At 52.3% G+C, this 18,315-nt stretch overlaps 2 protein-coding genes across 11 annotated transcripts; one reads left to right on the top strand and one right to left on the bottom strand.

The window, feature by feature from the left end:
• Positions 1-45: 45 nt before the first annotated feature.
• On the bottom strand, positions 46-6,755 carry RFXANK (regulatory factor X associated ankyrin containing protein). Of its 4 annotated transcripts, none has more exons than XM_042928994.1 (10): positions 6,662-6,755; positions 5,812-5,951; positions 5,120-5,314; positions 2,951-3,034; positions 2,738-2,803; positions 2,417-2,517; positions 2,122-2,247; positions 1,671-1,737; positions 1,179-1,259; positions 46-270 (listed from the first exon to the last, which is right to left on the bottom strand). In XM_042928994.1, the coding sequence occupies exons 3-10, from the start codon at positions 5,304-5,306 to the stop codon at positions 200-202; spliced, it is 783 nt and encodes a 260-aa protein (XP_042784928.1). In that variant the 5' UTR covers positions 5,307-5,314; positions 5,812-5,951; positions 6,662-6,755; the 3' UTR covers positions 46-199. The 4 variants fall into 4 exon arrangements, with proteins under 4 accessions (XP_042784928.1, XP_042784927.1, XP_042784925.1 ...); XM_042928993.1 differs by having other exon boundaries at positions 6,626-6,713; XM_042928991.1 differs by lacking the exon at positions 6,662-6,755 and having other exon boundaries at positions 5,812-6,336.
• On the top strand, positions 6,658-16,583 carry BORCS8 (BLOC-1 related complex subunit 8). 7 transcript variants are annotated; one of them, XM_042929001.1, is made up of 6 exons: positions 6,665-6,862; positions 9,466-9,578; positions 10,062-10,126; positions 13,608-13,718; positions 15,799-15,874; positions 16,114-16,583. In XM_042929001.1, exons 1-5 carry the CDS (start codon positions 6,826-6,828, stop codon positions 15,830-15,832), a joined length of 360 nt encoding a protein of 119 aa, XP_042784935.1. In that variant the 5' UTR covers positions 6,665-6,825; the 3' UTR covers positions 15,833-15,874; positions 16,114-16,583. The 7 variants fall into 7 exon arrangements, 6 of the variants coding, with proteins under 6 accessions (XP_042784934.1, XP_042784935.1, XP_042784933.1 ...); XR_006199796.1 differs by lacking the exons at positions 6,665-6,862; positions 16,114-16,583 and adding exons at positions 8,257-8,745; positions 13,810-14,004 and having other exon boundaries at positions 15,799-15,875; XM_042928998.1 differs by lacking the exon at positions 6,665-6,862 and adding an exon at positions 8,258-8,745 and having other exon boundaries at positions 16,205-16,583.
• The last annotated feature ends 1,732 nt before the right edge of the window (positions 16,584-18,315 follow it).

Raw genomic sequence — 18,315 nt, 5'->3', positions numbered from 1 at the left:
TAACTAACTCCTCCAGGAAGCCCTTGGGGAAGCACAGTGAAGTCCTTCAGGTTATGCACAGAAGGTTTATTGGTTCCTCTTGGGAAGGATCCCCTCCCACTGTCTGTCCAGGAGCTGCCTTTGAAGCCAGTTCTGGGTTCCCCCAGCTCTGCGTCAACTGTTTTGTTCCCTGAGTATCTGAGTCCCCAGCAGGCAGCCTTCACTCAGGATCTGCGGGCACCAGGTTGCTCTGGAAGAGTTTGAGGATGTGGTTCTCGATCACCTGTTGCACTGGAAACAGGAAAGGGAAAAGGTGGGCCATGAATCGAATGCAGGCTGCAGAGACAGAGGCCATTTGTACACCTCTTTTGGGGGATGAGCCGGGGTGTCCCAGCATGAGAACTGCACCCGCCTCTCAGGGAACGAACGGGGATCTCCAAGTCCTGGAGGACCTAATCCATATGCAGGGAAATCCACACCCTTCCCAGAGTACAGCTGAGAAGACTGAGGCCCCCACGCCAGGAAACTCAATTTCCCCTAAGTCTGTAAAAATGCATTTTTGGAGGCTTTTTAGAGTAAAAAAAAGAAAAAAAAAAATCTTTGCCAAACAAAATTCTCGACTGGTGACTTTTATGAAAGGATAAGAGGGGCTGTGAGGAATGACTTCTGTCCCAAATGGAATAAAACTTGAAGGAAGGAGGAGAAATCTCCCAGGCCCTCAATCTCTCCATGACCCCAAGGGGTCAGTTCTATTAGGATCTCCCCATTTTGTGGATGGGGAAGCTGAAGGGGGAAGTGGGGAACAAACTGGGGTCAGCCTATGGTCCCTACTTACACCCACGTCCTGCCATGGAGAGGGCTGGCTTCAGTGACCCTCTGTGGCCCGGCCCCTCCTTCTTGGCATCCTTATCCTGCAAGGCCTCTGCAAGGATCCCATCCTCCAGCCTGGTTCCTCCAGCCTGAATCCCATCCTCCCTCCCTTTGGGCCTCCCAGTGCCTGTGTATCTCATCATGAACCCAGTCACTGACACACGTCAGCCTCCCGCACACGCCCAGGTGAGTACACAGTGGCACCACGTGTTTGCTAATGTGAACCCTCTCAACGCTAGCATGTGACATCTGAGAGGGATGTCCTGTGTACCCCTCTGTGGTCACCTGCTTACGGCACACTGTCACTGCCCTATGTGTCTCAGGCTGACCTTTCCGATATCCCAGGGCCACGGCAAGGTCCATTGGGGTATAGCCGGAGTCAGCCTCAGTGGTGAGATCGGCTCCTCGGGCTGCAGAGCAAAGCAGGTGTTACTGGAGAGGCAGCGGGGCTGGGAGCCCAGAATGGGGCATGGAGACTTGGGAGATCCAGTGATCCCTCATGGTATAGCCACAGGTCTGCTGGTTGCCCTTACAACCAGGCTTGGATGAGAACCTGAGCTCTCTGAAGAATGTGGCCAATAGAATCCCCACCTCCAGGGTCCCTGAGGCATGAAGGGTGTGGGTGTTCAATCCGGTGAGCCAGACCCCTGTACTATCCTACCATCTCCTGTCCCCAGATCAATCCTCTGGGAAACTCAGGTAGTGACCGTTCATCCCAAGAGCTGTTCGAGCAGAGTTTGGACCCCTCCCTGGCCCTCAGGGTTCCTGTGGGGCCAGCTGGGGCTCTGAGGCCCCCAGGGCCAGCTGCTACTCCCACTTACCCAACAAGGCTTCTACGCACTTCACGTGGTTCCCACGCACGGCGTACAGCAGTGGCGTCCCTCCATTCTGTCAAAGGCAGGGGCAAGGGCAACCGACATTCTGTCTTTTCCAAATTCTCACAACACCCCCAGCCCTCCAATTTAATGTGGTTCTTCCTCCTGCTCAACACCTGGCCTCGTTCCCCCTTTGGGTCTTAGCTTAGGTACCCCTTCTTCCAGGAAACCCTCCTCGACTTCCCTGGACTCTGGAGGCCACTTTCCGGGCTCTTGCCGCTGCCTGTGTGTCTGCCGTTACAGTGCTATTCACTACATTTCAGCTGTTTCTGTGTCGGCTGCCCTCCCCGCAAACTAGGAGCTCTGTAAGGCTCAGAGAAGGCTGTCTTGTGTTCTCAGCACCCACAGCAGGCCTGGTACCCTGCAAGGTGCCCAGGGCCAGTGGGTGGTGCCTCACCCAGTCGTAGATGTTGATGTCCACATCACGCTCAAGTAACAGCCCTACAATGTCTGTGTAGCCGCCCATGCTGGCCAGGGACAGGGCGCTTTCCCGTTCCTTGGCCAGGATGTGGGGGTCAGCACCCTGTGGTAGGGGGAATAGAGACAGAGGTGATGGGATGGGTGGGGGCATCCCCTGGAATCCTGGGGTACCCATGGCAGCCCCTTCTTAAAGACATGGCACCAGCAGACTCGGACGAGACCCCAGCCCACCCTCAAGTTCCTGGGAAGCCCTCAGCTGGGCTGGGACGCACCCACTCGAGCAAGAAGCGGACAGTCTCGATTTCTCCAAAGGCGGAGGCCCAGATGAGGGGGGTGAAGCCATGCTCGTCCGGCTTGTTGATGAGGTTGTCGCCTGGCAGGAGGGGGGTGGTACCACTGGGATGCACCCCTGCCCACTCTCCCCAGCGCTGTGGGAGCAGGGACAGGGCAGGTGGCTGGGGTCAGACACGAGGGGGAGCACACGGGTGGACACAGGCCCATTTGTGGAGACTCCGGTCATTTCAATACCCACATGCACACACCAGCGTGTGTGGTCAGACACATTCGGACACACCACAGGTGTGGACACACACCTTTCCTCAGATGCTCCTTCAGCTGGCTCAGCTCCCCCTGGGCCGCGAGCTGGTGGATGGACAGGGCTAGGGGCCAGAGAGAGGCAGAGTCCTCACCTGTCCCATCCCTGCTCCATGCCTCAGTTTACCCCATCCGGAGTTGCTCCTCCCGGCCCCTGCTACCTACTAGCACCTGTTACCTCTCCCCACCTTAGGGACTGGAGGCCCACTTACAGTCGAGGGTGGCTGGCAGGGCCGAAACCTCGTTCCCCCGCTGCCGGTTGGTGAGGGTTGTGGAGTGCTTCAGGGAGCTGCCTCCTGGAAGAGAGAGGAAGGGCCTCAGTTTGCTCCTAGTATGTCTCTGAGGCTTCAGACCAGACCCTCGGGGTTCGGAGCTACCAAAGACAGTGCCTCACTGCACCATTCTCTGCCCTCCTGGATACCCGGGTGCACCTTTCTCCTCTACACCTGGCGATGTTCTGGGCAAACGATACGTAGTCCCTGCCCTCAAGGGGTACATCGACAAGAGGGGGGAGTCAGACAGAAGGAGAGAAATAAGCAGGAGAAATAAGAAGGAGGTAGAAGAGGGGCACCTGGGTGGCTCAGTTGGTTGAGCGACTGACTTTAGCTCAGGTCACGATCTCGCAGTTTGTGAGTTTGAGCCCTGCGTCGGGCTCTGTGCTGACAGCTCAGAGCCTGGAGCCTAATTCAGATTCTGTGTCTCCCCCTCTCTCTGCCCCTCCCCTGCCCACGCTCTGTGTCTCTCTGTCTCACAATAATAAACAAATGTTAAAAAAAATTTAAGAAAATGGGGCGTCTGGGCGGCTCCGTCGGTTAAGCGTCCAACTTCAGCTCAGGTCATGATCTCACAGTCTGTGAGTTCGAGCCCCGCGTCGGGCTCTGTGCTGACAGCTAAGAGCCTGGAGCCTGCTTTGGATTCTGGGTCTCTCTCTCTGCCCCTCCCCTGCTCATGCTCTGTCTCTCTGTCTCAAAAATAAATAAAAACATTAAAAATATATATAAAAACAACTTAAGAAAAAAAAGAGTATCCTTAAAACAAAAAAAAAAAAAAAAAGAAGGAGGTAGAAGAGAATGGAAAGAGGGGAGGGCCAGGGGTGAGTCCATTTCAGACACGATGGTCAGGGAGGGCCACTCTGAGGAGGTGATACCAACTGAGAGCTTGGCCAGATGAAGAAACCAGCCCTGGGAAGAGGTAGAATGTTCCACACAGAGGGAACAGCAGGGACCAAGGCCCCAGGAGGGACTGAATTAGACGTGTTCAAGGACTCCAGTCAAAAGAAATCCTTGAGGGGCACCTGGGTAGCTCAGTTGGTCTATTTCAGCTCAAGTCATGATCTCATAGTTCGTGAGTTTGAGCCCCACATCAGGCTCTGCGCTGAGAGTGCAGGGCCTGCCTGGGATTCTCTCTCTCCCTCAGTCTGCCCCTCCCCTGCTCATGCTCTCTCTCTCTCTCTCTCTCTCTCTCAAAAAAAAAAAAAAAAAAAAAAAAAAAAACAAAAAGAAATCCTTGGATCCTTAATAGGGTTAACAGAATCACCATCTGACCCAGCAATCCACTCCTAGGTATCTACCCCCAAAAGTTGAAATCAACTGTTCAGACAAACACCGGTACACAAATGTACCAGCAACACTAGTCACAATCACCTAAAGAGGAAGAACCCAAGGGTCCATCGATGGATGAATGGATAAAAGAAATGTGGTCTGGAATGGAATATTATTGGGTCATAAAAGGAATGAAGCACCAACACATGCTGCAAATGCAGACAAACCTCCAAACCATCATGCGAGGGGCGCCTGGCTGGCTCAGTCAGAGGGGCATGCAACTCTTGTTCTCAGGGTCATGTGTTCAAGCCCCACATGGGGTGTAGAGATTACTTAATAATCAAACTTAATAAATCAAACTTAAAACAATGAAAAAAACCCATCATGCTGAATGAAAGAAGGCAGACACAAAAGGCCACATGTTGTAGGATTCATTTATATGAAATATCCAGAACAGGGAAATCCATAGAGACAGAAAGATTAGTGATTGACAGGGGCTAGGGGAGGAGGGATGGAGAATGATTACTCATGGGGACTGGGTTTCCTTCTGGGGTGACGGAAATGCTCTGGAACAACAGAGAGAGTGGGGGTGGGGGGCTTATGCACAATGTGAATGTACTTACCGCCACTGAATTGTATGCAAGTCTGGTTAAAATAGCAACTTTTATGTTATGGGGATCTAGCCATCATATATATACAGATAAAGCAATTCCTCACTGGGTGGAGAGGGAAGACACATTCTGGGTAATGGAACATAAAGACAGAGGTCCTGTCTTGAGCCTGACATTCCATTGTCCTTGCATCCCAGAGGCAGGAGTCCAGGGGAAATATCCTACCTACCCTGCGGTGAGGAGGCACCAGCATCCGGTTCAGGATTCCCAGGCTCCAGAGTGCAGGGGAAGAGACTGAGCACCACAGTGTCTGAGCCATCGGGGGCCTCATCGCTGGGGTCCTCAGGGTCCCCAAATTCTGGGATGGGGAGCTGTTGGGTCAGACTGAGGTCCTCTGCCGGCTGGGTGGGCTCCATGGGGGAAGCTGGCAGAAGCGCCAAAAGATAACAGCTAATTATCAACAACTCCTATTAAGTAGGCACCAACAGCATACCCGGCCTTTCACAGTAAGGGTGGGTAAACTCAAGCTCAGCGGGAAGTTAAAACCACAGTCCAACTGCTTTTCAGGCTCATTCCTCCCCCACTACCAGGGCACATACAACATGCTTTACTTAAAATGGGTTCAGCTATCTGGGTTCGAATCCCATCATTTATAAGCTGTGAGCACCTGGGCACATGACTTAACTTCTTTGAGCCTCAGTTTCCTCATTAATCAAATGGGGAAATGAGGTCTTAGCACCGTGCCTGTACATAGCAAAGCTGGGGGCCTGATACACGGGCAGAGCTTAAAAAACGTTCACTGTAGTTATTTTTTTCTTGCGTGGTGGGGGGGGGGGTCCCCGGAATAAGTGACTGCTCAACAAAGTGTGATCGGTCCCATCCCACCGGCCCCTCCCAAACAGATCCGAAAGGTCCACTCACCTCAAACGAGCCTCGTCTGTCACCCCACTCCGCGAGTCCGGGTCCCCCAAAACTTGGGGGCCCAATTCACAAACTTTTCTCCTTCAATTGATATACGAGGGAGCAAGCTGGAACCTGGATCCTCAGCGCCCTGGTTTCTTCTGCCGGGACAGAGAGCAACTTGATACGCGACCGCTACCCCCACCTCAGAGCACCCCACTGCGCCTGCGCACCCTGCCTCCCCAAAAGTGCCCAAAGGCAAGAGCAATAGAAGCTGCTACTGGCCCTTTAAGACTTGGGGGAGGGGCGTGGTTTCCGCTAGGGCCCAAGCAATGCTGTTGCGCCTGCGCGTTCTTGTCCAGGCAGCTCTGGAGGGAGCCCGGCAGGGTCTGAAGGGATGGGTGGAGCCTCAGAGGGCTCAGAGGATTTCATTGAGACAGTCTTGCGTCACTACCCCCCAGCTCCACCCATAAGTTTTTCCTGAGGGAGACGCTAGGCTCCAGTTGCTCCAGGGCGGGCGGGGCTCTCTCCTGTACGAAGGTGGTGGGCGGGGAAAAGTCGAGGTGTCGGGACTTAAAGGGGCAACACTACTGTCGCCCCCGTTCACAACAATGTCTTCTTTGCGGTCCTGGGGGCGTGTGAGCATGTGCAAGAATCTGATGGCAATAGGAGGGTACAAAGAGGCCGTTTATGTGGCCCGCAGTGGACAATGTTTGGAGCGTTTCCCTAATTCGTCTGCTCCCGGAAAAGGGAGTTCGTGAAGGGAGGGTGCCCTTGCCCCTTCCTGCTTGGGTGTCCCTCCTGGAGCTTCAGGGGGTCTCCGCCCCTTCCTCACCCGTCTACTGGTGTGCCTCCTTCCCCAGTCTCTCACTCATGGTTCCTCTCCAGTCAAGGTACACGAAGTAGTGAGGAGGGCAGGCCAATTGGCACCGGAACTGGAGCACCACGGCGTCTGGTTTCGTAGGGGAAGGTTTGAGAAGCCTTCCCCATAGCCGGACTTCCGCTTCCGGTCCTCGGAATCTGTACGCGGTCGTTATGGAGGAACCGGAGATGCAACTCAAGGGAAAGAAAGGTTGTGTTGAGCCCCGGGCTGGACAGAAGGGTGACCTGACAGAGTGCAGGAGGGGGCAAAGGCTTGGAGGGAGCATGCGGGGGAACTAATTGGACCACCATTGCATCCTGGTTCGGCCGCTGACTAGTTTAAAAACCTTTATAGAGTGTCTCCGTGCCTCGATTTTGTCATCTGTAAAATGGGAAGTATAATAGTCTCTCCCTGCCCCCATAGGTTTGTTGTGAGAATTCAGTGACCTGCTATTTGTAATGCATTGAAAGAACGCCTGTGACGTGGCAATCGCTGTGCGTGTTACTTCCGTATGCGGTTACGTATTTGTTTAGGTTTACGTTAGCATCGAATATTTGTAAGTCACATAGTTACAAATTACCAAACGCCACAGACTTGTTAAATCATAAAGGTTTTTGTTATGACACACGTTATTTCTAGTTATTATTTTTAAGTTTATTTTTGAGAAAGAGCGAGAACACAAGTGGGAGAGGGGCAGAGAGACGTAGAGAGGATCCCAAGCAGGCTTCCCACTGTCAGCGCAGAGCCCCATGCTGGGCTGAACTCACCAACTGTGAGGTCATGACCTGAGCGGAAATCAAGAGTTGGTTGCTTAACCGACTGAGTCACCCAGGCACCCCTCTAGTTAATTATTTAGAAGGCGCAAGTATAGTTCATTCCATCTTTTTTGCAGCAGCACTGAAGGGTAAGCTCTTATGCTCATTTTCCAAACCAGGAGGACTAAGAGGGATAAGAGTACACTCAGTTTGGAGGTGGCAGGATGGGCTCTACCCTACTGAGGGCGTTGCAGTGAGCTAGACATACTGACACTAGCCAGACTCATGCACAGCCTCCCTTGACTCCCAGATGCGCCAGAGTTCTCTGTCTTGTTAACTACACTCCACTGGGCATAGCATGGGGTCCATCTCTGTAGCAAACCTTGAGGTGGGTACTATTATTCCATTTTTACAGCTAAGGAAACTGAGGCTCCCAGAAGCCCCTGCCCTCAAGAATCCAAGCTTTAACTTTTTTTGTTTTTGGTTTTTTTTTTTGTAAAAATGTAATGTAATAAAGAATGAGAATTTATAAGAGAAATGAACAAGGTGCTGAGGTTGAGAATGAGATGGAAGTGACATCCGGTTAAGCGTGGTGATCAGGGAAGGCCTTGCCCAGGAGCTGAGACATGAGGGATAAAGAGAAGCCCATGGGGGAAGGAGAGGGTCAGTGGCAGAACAAGCTGTGCAGCAATACAGCAGCTACTGATCACAGTATTTATAGGTATTTAAGTTAATTAAAATTAGGTAAAACTTAAAATTCTTATGGTGAGCACTGAGTAATGTGTAGAATTATTGAATTACTATATTGTACACCTGAAACTAACATAACACTGTATGTTAACTCTATTGGAATTAAAATTTAAACAAAAAAATAAAATTCAATTTGTGAGTCGTATTTCACATTTCAGCCACGTGCTCAGTAGCCAGCCGTATGTGCCTAGTGGCTACATTATTGGACACTATAGATTATAGAACCTTTCGGTCATCTCAGAAAGTTCTTTTGGACAGTACTGGGAGTGTCCAAGGAGCAGCCAGGAGGCCACTGTGCCTTGGATGGTGAGGAAGGCAGGGAAGTTAACAGCAGGAAGAACATACAGGGCCTTATGGGCCGTAGTAAGTTAGGTGGATTTTACACTCTGGCTGATGGGAGCCATAAGAGGGTTTCAAATAAGGGAGAGACATATCTGATATGTTCATTAGGAGATCACTCCATCTGTTGTTTGGAGATTGGACTGTTGGCAGAGCGGAAGCAGGGAGACCAGGAAGGAGCTGAATCTGGCGTCCTGGTGAGAGGTGGCCATGCCTGGACCAGTGTGGGCAGTGTAGTGGTAAGAATAGGTGAGATTTAGACTTTGTTTTCAGGCAGAACCAGCAGGATCTGTCATGGATGGGAGGGTGTAGATGACTGACTGGCTGGGAATGTCATTTGTTGAAGCAGACGTGGGGTAAGGATTTCTGTGTAATTAACTTACCAGGACAGGAGAACTTCACAGGGGAGATAGGGGAAGCTGAGCAAGGAGTGATCTGAGGGCAAACCCTCAGCCTGATGCTTCAGGAGAACTCAGAAGGATGATTTACACCTCCACGTTGTCCCAACAGACAGCAGGAGATGTGGCCTTTAATACCCCTTGATGGTCAGTCATGGCTGAAGGCCACCCAGCGATCTAAGCTTCCAGGCATTTTTAGGTCCAGTAACTGGTAGGACCCTCGAAGAAGAGTCTCAGATTCATTCCTTGGGATAAAGGGAATGTGAGAGGGTCCAAGTGGACAGAAGCAGTGTCTACTACAAGTGGGCTTGGGAGGGGAAAAACCATGAGTTCACTGGATGTGTTAACATCATGATGAGCGAAGCCTTTCTTGATTATCTCCTTCAACCCATCACTGGGACCACAGGTGACCCAGCTCCTGAGTGGACACTGGACACCCCTCGTTGCTCTGGCTGGACTCGCGGATTAAGCAGTCAAGAGTCTTATGCTTTGTCTCTTTGTGTCTCTGCCGCCCTTCCCTTGCTCTGCCACCCCCCACCCCGGCCCCCAACTTTTGATTTGCTCGGCCCAGTCACAGACAAGTTCACTGAGAGTGTCTATGTCCTGGCCAATGAGCCATCCGTGGCCCTGTACCGGCTGCAGGAACACGTGCGCCGCTCTCTGCCTGAGCTGGCCCAGCATAAGGTGAGCCCCGCTTACCCCTGCCACTGACCTCCCCCAGAGTCCTCACCTCATGATCTGGGGCCTGCTACGTGGAACAGGGGCTGTTGGGGGAGGAGTCAAGGCTGGGACAGCAGCAAGGAGGCACGAGGTCACTGAGACAGGTTGAGGCCATGGGTGGACAGATTTGGGGGCAGATTTGGAAGAAGGGGGTGGCCGGATGTGCATTTGTTGTCACTTGTATGGCGAGAAGGAAGCAGCCGCATGAGGACCCGAGGGAACGATGTGCCAGGCCGAGGGAACCGCCGGTGCAAAGGCCCTGAGGCATGGTAGCCACGTGTTGGCGGAAAGCCCAGACCAGTGAGGGAGGGGATTTTCAGGAGGAAAGATCAGGATGGAGGGGGCTGGTCTCTGTCGCCATGGTGATGGGTGATCAGGTGCTCCATCCCAGGAACTGAGAGGGTGGAGGTAGCAGCCCTCCTGCTAACAGCTTCCTGTCTCCCACAGGCTGACATGCAGCGATGGGAGGAGCAGAGCCAGGGAGCCATTTACACAGTGGAGTATGCCTGCAGGTAAGCCCTGTACCCTCCCCACTGCCGGGGTTGTCCCCGTATGCCCCAGGGTCACCTCTTGGGCACTCGGGCATCTCAGCCAGCTCTCCAGTGAACCTTCTCCTGCCAAACGCATCTGAGTTGAGGCATGTGGATCTCGACTTGGCCACACAGCAGGTTCCAATGCAGGCCTGCGCTTCTCACCATTTGCCCATCCCCCGTGTGCCTCAGGCAGGCTTCTTCCCGAGTGGAGCCCCTCCCCATGTGTCATAGGAAGGGGTGGAAAGGTTTAGGGGAGATGCCATCTGGGAAGGGAGCCAGTGCCTCAAGGGACTTTTCCTTCCCACATCCAGGACCACAGACTGGCCAGCGGGGTGGACGGCAGCTGAGAGGAGGGCCACAGCACAAATACAGCTGATTATTTTTAAATTTTTATTTCTTTCCAATTTTTTTTTTTAGTGTATAACAGACGCATAAAATTTGCCACCTTAACTATTTTTAAGTATACGGCTCAGTGGTATTAAATACATTCACGTGCAGCCATCCCCACCCTCTATTGCCAGCATTTTTTTCATCTTGCAAATCTGAAACTCTCCCCGTCAGACACTAACCCCCCCCCTTCCCTTTCTCCTGACCCCTGGCACCCACCATTCTATGTTCTGTGTATAAATCTGGGGACCTCACATAAATGGAGTCGGACAGTATTTGTCTTTTCTGTCCATCTCTTTTCACTCAGCATGCTGTCCTCCAGGTCTTCCCATGCTGTAGCCTGTGTTGGATTATCCTTCCTTTTTAAGGTTGAGTAGTATTCCATTGCGTAGACCCACCTCAGTTTATCCATCTGTCGATGAACATTTCGGTTGCTTCCACGTTTTAGCTACTGTGGATAATGCTGCTGTGAATGTGAGGGTACCATTTTATTATTATTATTATTATTATTATTATTATTATTATTATTATTATTATTTTGTGTTTAGCTTTTTCTAAGTCTTCAGATTCCACCCCCTTCCCTCCCCACCTCCCAGTCCCAAGGGAAAGATGTATGTCAGAGTAAAAAGTAGTTTCTTTTCATCATCGCACCTTTCCTGGCCTTGCCTCCCCCTCTTCAGTTGGTTCCCCTGACTATACTTAATGTCCTGGCTTGTTCTGTTTGCCTCGCGAGTTTGGCAATTTTATTTAGAAGTGCCATTTGCCCTTTGCGTGGACTAAGTCATTTTCATGGAGGCTGGACACACCCCAGCAGTACAATCTGTGGAACCATGGGGTTTGCTTGCCTGTTTCTGTTGTGTGAACGAAGGTTCTTTGACAGGAGGTCCTGCTGCTGAGGGTACTGAGCTGAGTGCTCTACCATCAGCTGCCTTGGCCCCTCCACTGGGACAGAAGGCATTCCAGACGGATGGCATTTTCTTGAGGATGGTGGCCTCCGACACCCTCATTAGCTCAAGTAAAGAGTAGAAAACAAATGGGAGTTTCTCTCTCACGTCTGCCAAACAGCTCCTGCGCAGCTGTGGGCTCACCAGCAAGGCCCAGGTCAAAGGAAGAACATGTCAGAGTCTGTACTTTGTCCCGGTTCCTCTAGCTGTCCCATTCAGTGAAGGAGTCCGGGCTACGGGTGACACTTAAATTTTAATGCATTAAAATGAAATAAAAGATTCAGCTCCTCTGTCTCACTAGCCATATTTCAAGGGCTTAGCAGCCATGTCAGCGGATAAAGAATGTGTCCGTCATGTTCCAGAAAGTTCCACCGGGCCATGCTGAGGTAAGCATGAGGCCAGTGTATTCTGAGCTCTGAGCACTTCTCGCTAGGGAGATGTGAATTTCTCTATGCTAAGGGACCATGTTTCCTTTATGGACATGAAAAAGCCCTTTTGGTTGTTGACAATGCTGTACGTAGTTGATGCAGAATTTATAGATACTAAATTGGATAAACTATTCAAGAGGGAACTTATAAAAGCAAGCTTTTTTTCCCCCTATAGTTTATTTATTTTTCATAGTTTACATCCAAGTTAGTTAGCACATTGTGCAACAATGATTTCAAGAGGAGATTCCTTAAGCCCTTTACCCATTTAGCCCATCCCCCCTCCCACAACCCCTCCAGTAACCCTCTGTTTGTTCTCCATATTTAAGAGTCTCTTTGTTTTTGTCCCCCTCCCTGTTTTTATATTCTTTTTGCTTCCCTCCCCTTTAGTCATCTGTTTAGTATCTTAAATTCCTCATATGAGTGAAGTCATATGATAGTTGTCTTTCTCTGACTAATTTCACTTATCATAATACCCTCCAGTTCCACCCACGTAGTTGCAAATGGCAAGAATTCATTCTTTTTGACTGCCGAGTAATACTCCATTGTATATACATACCACATCTTCTTTATCCGTTCATCCATCGATGGACATTTGGGCTCTTCCCATACTTTGGCTATTGTTGATGGTACTGCTATAAACACGGGGGTGCATGTGTCCCTTCGAAACAGCACACCTGTATCCCTTGGATAAATACCTAGTGGGGTAATTGCTGGGTCGTAGGGTAGTTCTATTGTTAATTTTTTGCGGAACCTCCATACTGTTTTCCAGAGTGGCTGCACCAGTTTGCATTCCCATAAAAACAAGCTTTTCATCCAGGTGGGCAAACACTAGAAAAGCTGACTGCATTTTGGTAGTGCTAAAACGAACAAGCTAACAGAGCAGGCGATAGCCCCCCAATCCCCGCTTTGATCTCATGGCCGTTTTCCAGCCGGTCCCTGACTGATAATAAATAGGAGTGAGTTTTTTGTCTTTAACAGAACAGCTTTAAAATGACACTTTTATTTTTACTGCAGATGCTATGCAGGTGAGTTGCTGGCATTAGCAGGGCCCTGCGTGGCCTGGTGAATATTTTACTGTTGTGCTGTTGGAAGGGGCATTTTCATTAGATGTTTGTTAGTCTGGCACCAACACCAGAGGCTAGCACAGCTTGGCAGTGGTGTCCCCTTAATTAGTAGTGAGTTATTCTGGTTCCCTCTAAGCTCACCTCCAGAGCTCTTCACAGTTGAGTTGATAAGCTTCCTTCAGAGGCAGGAATAGGTTATCTAAAAGGCCATTTTTACACGTTTATCGCTTCTTCAAAACATCGGGTGGTCTAGCAGCAGGATGTAAAAGTTGCACCCGGGGCGCCTGGCTGGCTCATTCGGAAGAGCATGTGACTCACTCTCGATCTTGGGGTCGTGAGTTCAAGCCCCACGTCAGGTGTAGAGATTACTTAAATGAATACATAAATAAATAAAAACTTTCAAAAAAATAGCTGCTTCTGGCCATCATGCGCTCTGTCGCATAGATGTCATCGAGGTGTGGCAGGGAAATCAAAACTTTAAACCCCGGATAAGCCCACAGAATCCCTGGGGTGCCTGTTGAGCACTGAGCCCGTGCAGGCGCCCCCACCAACCTCTGGTTGGGAGGCTACATGGGCAGGCGCAGGGAGGGGAGGGTAAGGCGGGGTGGCACCGACTGGGTCCATCCTCCCATTTCAGTGCTGTGAAGAACCTTGTTGACAGCAGCGTCTACTTCCGCAGCGTGGAGGGTCTTCTGAAACAGGCCATCAGCATCCGGGACCACATGAATGCTGCCGCCCAGAGCCACAGGTAGCTCCGGGACCACCCGCTCCTGCTCTCAGCCTCCTCGCTGTAAGGACCTTTGCTTCTCAGCCAGGAACTGCTGTTCCTCACTCCTTAGACAGCTCCCTTTCCTCATCTCGTGGTGCCTGGTGGCTTCCTCTCGCCCTTTGGCATCTGTAACGGGAGAGTTCAGCCGCCCAGCACCCAGGTCCTGAGCTCTGCTGTGTGCCCGGCCCTGGGCTGGGCACCGGGGATGCAGCGGTGGCCAATACGCATGTACTCGTGGTCTCACAGGGAGGCGTATGGCAGCCAGGTAAACGTGGAACAGACGAGCATTTCAGATGTGCAAAGGAAGAAAAGGGAGGTGGGAGCCTCTCTGAGGGGGTGGGAGCAGAGGCCTGAGCACCATGCAGATGGGAGGTGGCCCGGGGCGGGGGTTCCGGGTTGGACAGCGGTGAGGACAGAGGCCCTGGGGATGGTGATCTGGGTGTGTTGGAGGAACATCTAGGAGGCGAGTGTGGCTGGAGTGGGTGAGCAAGAGGGAGACAGAGCCCGCGAGGCTTGCAGGGGAGGTTGCCTGGAGCTGAAGGAGGCTTCAAGCCAAGGACCAGATGGCCTAAAAATGAAAAGCACTTACAGTCCTCGCACCCTGGGGAGAGAGTTTTTGTCATATCGTCATTATAACTTAATAAACATGCACTTGGGCACATGTGCACGTGCTGTCAGCTGTAACTCTACTTTGATATATGTCCGGCTCCTGCAGTTTGGGACTGGGTCTGGCATGCCTGTCCCCCACCAGACATTTAGAAAGAAAAAAAAAAAAAAAATCTGTGTTACTGTTCTGAAAACTGAGACGCAGGAATTGTCAAAAACAAAAAAGCCTGGTGAATGTGTAAGAATGGACGTGCAGCCATCGTCTCACAGAGGGTAGCATGACATGGGTTGATCTGGGCTCCTTTGCTTTAAAGAACTGTCTGCCTTGGGCTGCCCGGCTGTAGGTTGGTGCAAGCCATTGGGGCCAGAGCTTGCTGTGTGGTGTGCACAGCGCCCCCCGCACGGTAGGGCCTCAAAAAGCTATAGCTTTTACCTTTTTTTTTTTTTTTTTTTTTTAAGTTTATTTATTTATTTTGACAGAGGCAGAGAGAGGGAGAGAGAGAAAATCCCAAACAGGCTCCTCTCGGTGTGGAGCCTGGCGTGGGGCTTGATCCCATGACCACAAGATGATGACCTGAGCTGATATCAAGAGTCGAATGCTTAAACGACTGAGCCGCCCAGGCTCCCCCATACCTTATTTATTTATTTATTTATTTATTTATTTATTTATTTATGTGTTGTTTATTTATTTATTTAAGTTTTTTTTTAATGTTTTTTTTTTTTTTAACGTTTATTTATTTTTGGGACAGAGAGAGACAGAGCATGAACAGGGGAGGGGCAGAGAGAGAGGGAGACACAGAATCGGAAGCAGGCTCCAGGCTCTGAGACATCAGCCCAGAGCCCGACACGGGGCTCGAACTCACGGACCGCAAGATCGTGACCTGAGCTGAAGTCGGCCGCTTAACCGACTGAGCCACCCAGGCGCCCCTAATGTTTATTTTTGAGAGAGGGAGACAGCGTGAGCTGGGGAAGGGCAGAGAGAGAGGGAGACACAGACTCGGAAGCAGGCTCCAGGCTCTGAGCTATCAGCACAGAGCCTGATGTGGGGCTCGAACCCACGACCTGTGAGATCATGACCTGAGCTGAAGTGGGGCGCTTAACCCACTGAGCCACCCAGGCGCCCCCCATACCATTTATTTTTAATTCATGGTTTCCCAAGTGCTTTAGGTGCCTTGCTTGTGCCTGCTTCTGAAAGATGCTTCTAGCAGCTTAAAGTGCTGCTTAACACTTCTCTTGGCAAGCCCTGCGGGTTCAAAGTGCCCAGTCCTGCATGAGTCCCAACCACGACCTCTGAAGTGGGTGGCTGGTCCCATTTTTACAGAGGATGCCCTGAAGGCTGAGGCCGGGGGTCTTAGGGGACTAGAAGGTAACCCAAACCCATCTCCAGCCTAACTGAGCACGCCCGATGGCCTCTGACATTGGCCTCAAGGACGCTGCCCATGTTTTGTTCCAGCCCTGACGAACCACCCCTGCCCTCCTCAGCTTGATCCCGGAAGAGACTTGGAGGTGCCTTGGCCCCTCTGGCTCAGGTCAGTGTCAAGTGGGGTCGTGAGCCTCTGTACTCCATGCTCTGAACTAACCCACCCTCTCGGTGTCCAAGAAGGGACCTGCTCGTCTAACCTCTTGGGCTTTCTCCCTGGGCTTGTAGGATACTTGCATCAGTGGGAGGCTTCGGGGTGGTAGGGACCTTCAGCCCTCTGCTACTCAGGACGTGGTCAGCCCTCGTCTCCCTCGTGCTCTCTGTGCCAACTCCCTGCCCCTTCTCCAGGCCGCAGGCCCTGTCTCGATCCCGTGTTCCCCCTGCCAAGACAGAAAGGGGAGCCCACGTTTGGTTGTTTTCCTCACACGCGTTCTCTCAGGCAGAGCCCAGCATGATGGCTACCCACCCAGCTCAGGAATCTTCGCTGCACTGCTGGCCAGCTGTGTGACCCTGAGAAAGTCCCTCCCCTCTCTGGTCTCTGCTTTCCCCTTCCGTCAGAGTGGTTCAGCAGGCAACAGAGGGTGCTGCTGCATAGTGATGTGTGTTGTAGCAATCAGCTACTGCTGCATGACCAACTGTCCCCAAACTTAGTGGTTGACAACCCTAGTCATTTGGCTGCTTACAGTCCTGCGATTTGGGCTGGGCTCAGCTGGGCAGTTTTTCTGGACTTCACAACTTCACAACTATCTGGCACTCATCAGAATTCAAAGGGGCTCATAGTCAGAGGTGGCCTCGCTCACACATCTGGATCTGGACCCGTGCCAGGTAGGAGTCCACAGGCAGCAAAGCCTTGTCTCCAGACATTCACAGAGGGGCCCCGGCCCCTGATGGCTGAGGCTGCCGTCAGCAGCAGGGGGTCCGTTCCCCTCTGCGTGGCCTCCCCAGCAGGCCGGCCTAGGCTTCTCCTGGTGACCGGGTGCCCAGAGGGCAGCCCCCGTGTGCCTGTGCCCATCTGACCTCTTCTTGCTTCACACTGCGGATGCTCCATTGGTCAAGGCCAGCCACGTGGCCAGGCCAAGAACCCGATGGGAGAGGACTGCACGAAGGCCTCAATACCGGGAGGTGTGATCGACTGTGTGAGGAGAGCATGGTACCAAGAAAGGCCTGGCACGTTGTTACTCGGCGCCCATGTAGGGCAGACCCCGGCAGATCGGCGGCATCTGAGGGACTTCCTGAGCTCTGGCTGTTGTAGTTCTCAAAGCCCCGCCCATTTGCCAGGCACTGCGATGGCGCTCTGTGCCACAGAGGCCCTCTCAGAGGGCTTGGGAGGCATGAGTGGGATGGGGCCTCCACAGCCCCAGAGCCACAGTGTCCAGAGACAAGAGGCAGCAGAATTCATGTGTGTGCAGTTGAAGTACTTTTTGAGCACCTACTGTGTGCCAGGCTTAGCTCTCCGGCTGGGGGTAGTGAGGAATCCCACTGGCTGTGGGATTGCCTAGGGAGCATCTGGGAGGACTTGGGGCAGGAGGGGCTACCAAGAGGGCCAGCAGCTCACCCCAGTGGCCCACGCAGTGTTGCCCACCAGCCCTGGGCCTACACCCCACCATCTCTCCACTCCCTTCTCCTTGCCCTCGTCACTCCCACCATCCAGCCTCAAGGACACCGCCCTGCTGCCCTCCCCACACCCTGTTGTCATCTGCTGTCCCTCTGCTGCTGCGCCCCCTTGGAATAAAATTCTCTGTGGCTTCTCCTGATCCTGCCTTTATCCCTACAGGCCCTGCCCCCTTCCTCTTCAGAATTGTTGCCCCATTGCCCCTCTCAGAGCCTTCCACCCCGCACTTTCCCCCCAAACTGTTCCCTACAGGGTGATTGGTAACCTTTATAGGGTCAAGTCACAGTCTCCCCTGGCGTCTGACTTCACCTGCCTCTCCAGTCAAGGGCCTGTAGCACAGTTCCCTTTTATAGAAGAGAAAGCAGGCTCAGAGAGGCCAGGCGCAGTCACTGTCCTTGACCAGAAGTGCTGGGAGTCCTACCCCGGGGTTTCACCTCTTCCCCCATCCCACCTAGTACCTCCTGCCTCAGGTGCCACCTCATCAGGGTGACCTTGCCACCCTGAGGGTCTCTCAGACCTCTCCCTGACCCTTGTCCCTCCATCCCCTAGCCCCACTAAAGCTGGGGCCTTTGGACACAACTTTGTGGAATCTGGCAGGGACTGAAGACCAAGCAGGTGTGGCCAGCACATTCCTCTTGCTTCTGCTCAGCGCCACCTCTGGGCCCCTCTGTGAATGTCTGGAGACAAGGCTTTGCTGCCTGTGGACTCCTACCTGCCCCCCATTGATCACGGACACAGTCATGGCCACGGCCCCCCCCAACCGGTAATTGCCACTCTGTTAATCCGGAACAACCACCCACTGTGTGCCTGGAACTACACTGGGGGCTTTTCAAGGCTTATCTTTTCATCTTTCATCCTCAGCCTGGTAAGGCAGGTGTTACCCCCAAATACATATGGGGAAAGAGAGCCTTCGAGAGGTGGCATGACCTGTACAAGGT

This window comes from Panthera leo, chromosome A2 (assembly GCF_018350215.1).
Source record: "Panthera leo isolate Ple1 chromosome A2, P.leo_Ple1_pat1.1, whole genome shotgun sequence".
Taxonomy (NCBI): Eukaryota; Metazoa; Chordata; class Mammalia; order Carnivora; family Felidae; genus Panthera; species Panthera leo.
This window is presented reverse-complemented; position numbering and strand designations above follow the sequence as displayed.

Bases quoted from the DNA above. Each gene is read 5' to 3' on its own strand.
- RFXANK (XM_042928994.1), bottom strand. From the start codon at position 5,306: ATGGAGCCCACCCAGCCGGCAGAGGACCTCAGTCTGACCCAACAGCTC. The intron at 2,804-2,950 runs GTAAGTGGGCCT...TCTGGCCCCTAG, and splicing joins CCTGCCAGCCACCCTCGACT to CCCTGTCCATCCACCAGCTC. The intron at 2,248-2,416 runs GTGCGTCCCAGC...CCCCTACCACAG, and splicing joins TCCGCTTCTTGCTCGAGTGG to GGTGCTGACCCCCACATCCT.
- BORCS8 (XM_042928996.1), top strand. From the start codon at position 8,511: ATGGGCCGTAGTAAGTTAGGTGGATTTTACACTCTGGCTGATGGGAGC. The intron at 10,127-13,607 runs GTAAGCCCTGTA...CTCCCATTTCAG, and splicing joins ACAGTGGAGTATGCCTGCAG to TGCTGTGAAGAACCTTGTTG. The intron at 13,719-13,809 runs GTAGCTCCGGGA...CTCACTCCTTAG, and splicing joins GCTGCCGCCCAGAGCCACAG to ACAGCTCCCTTTCCTCATCT.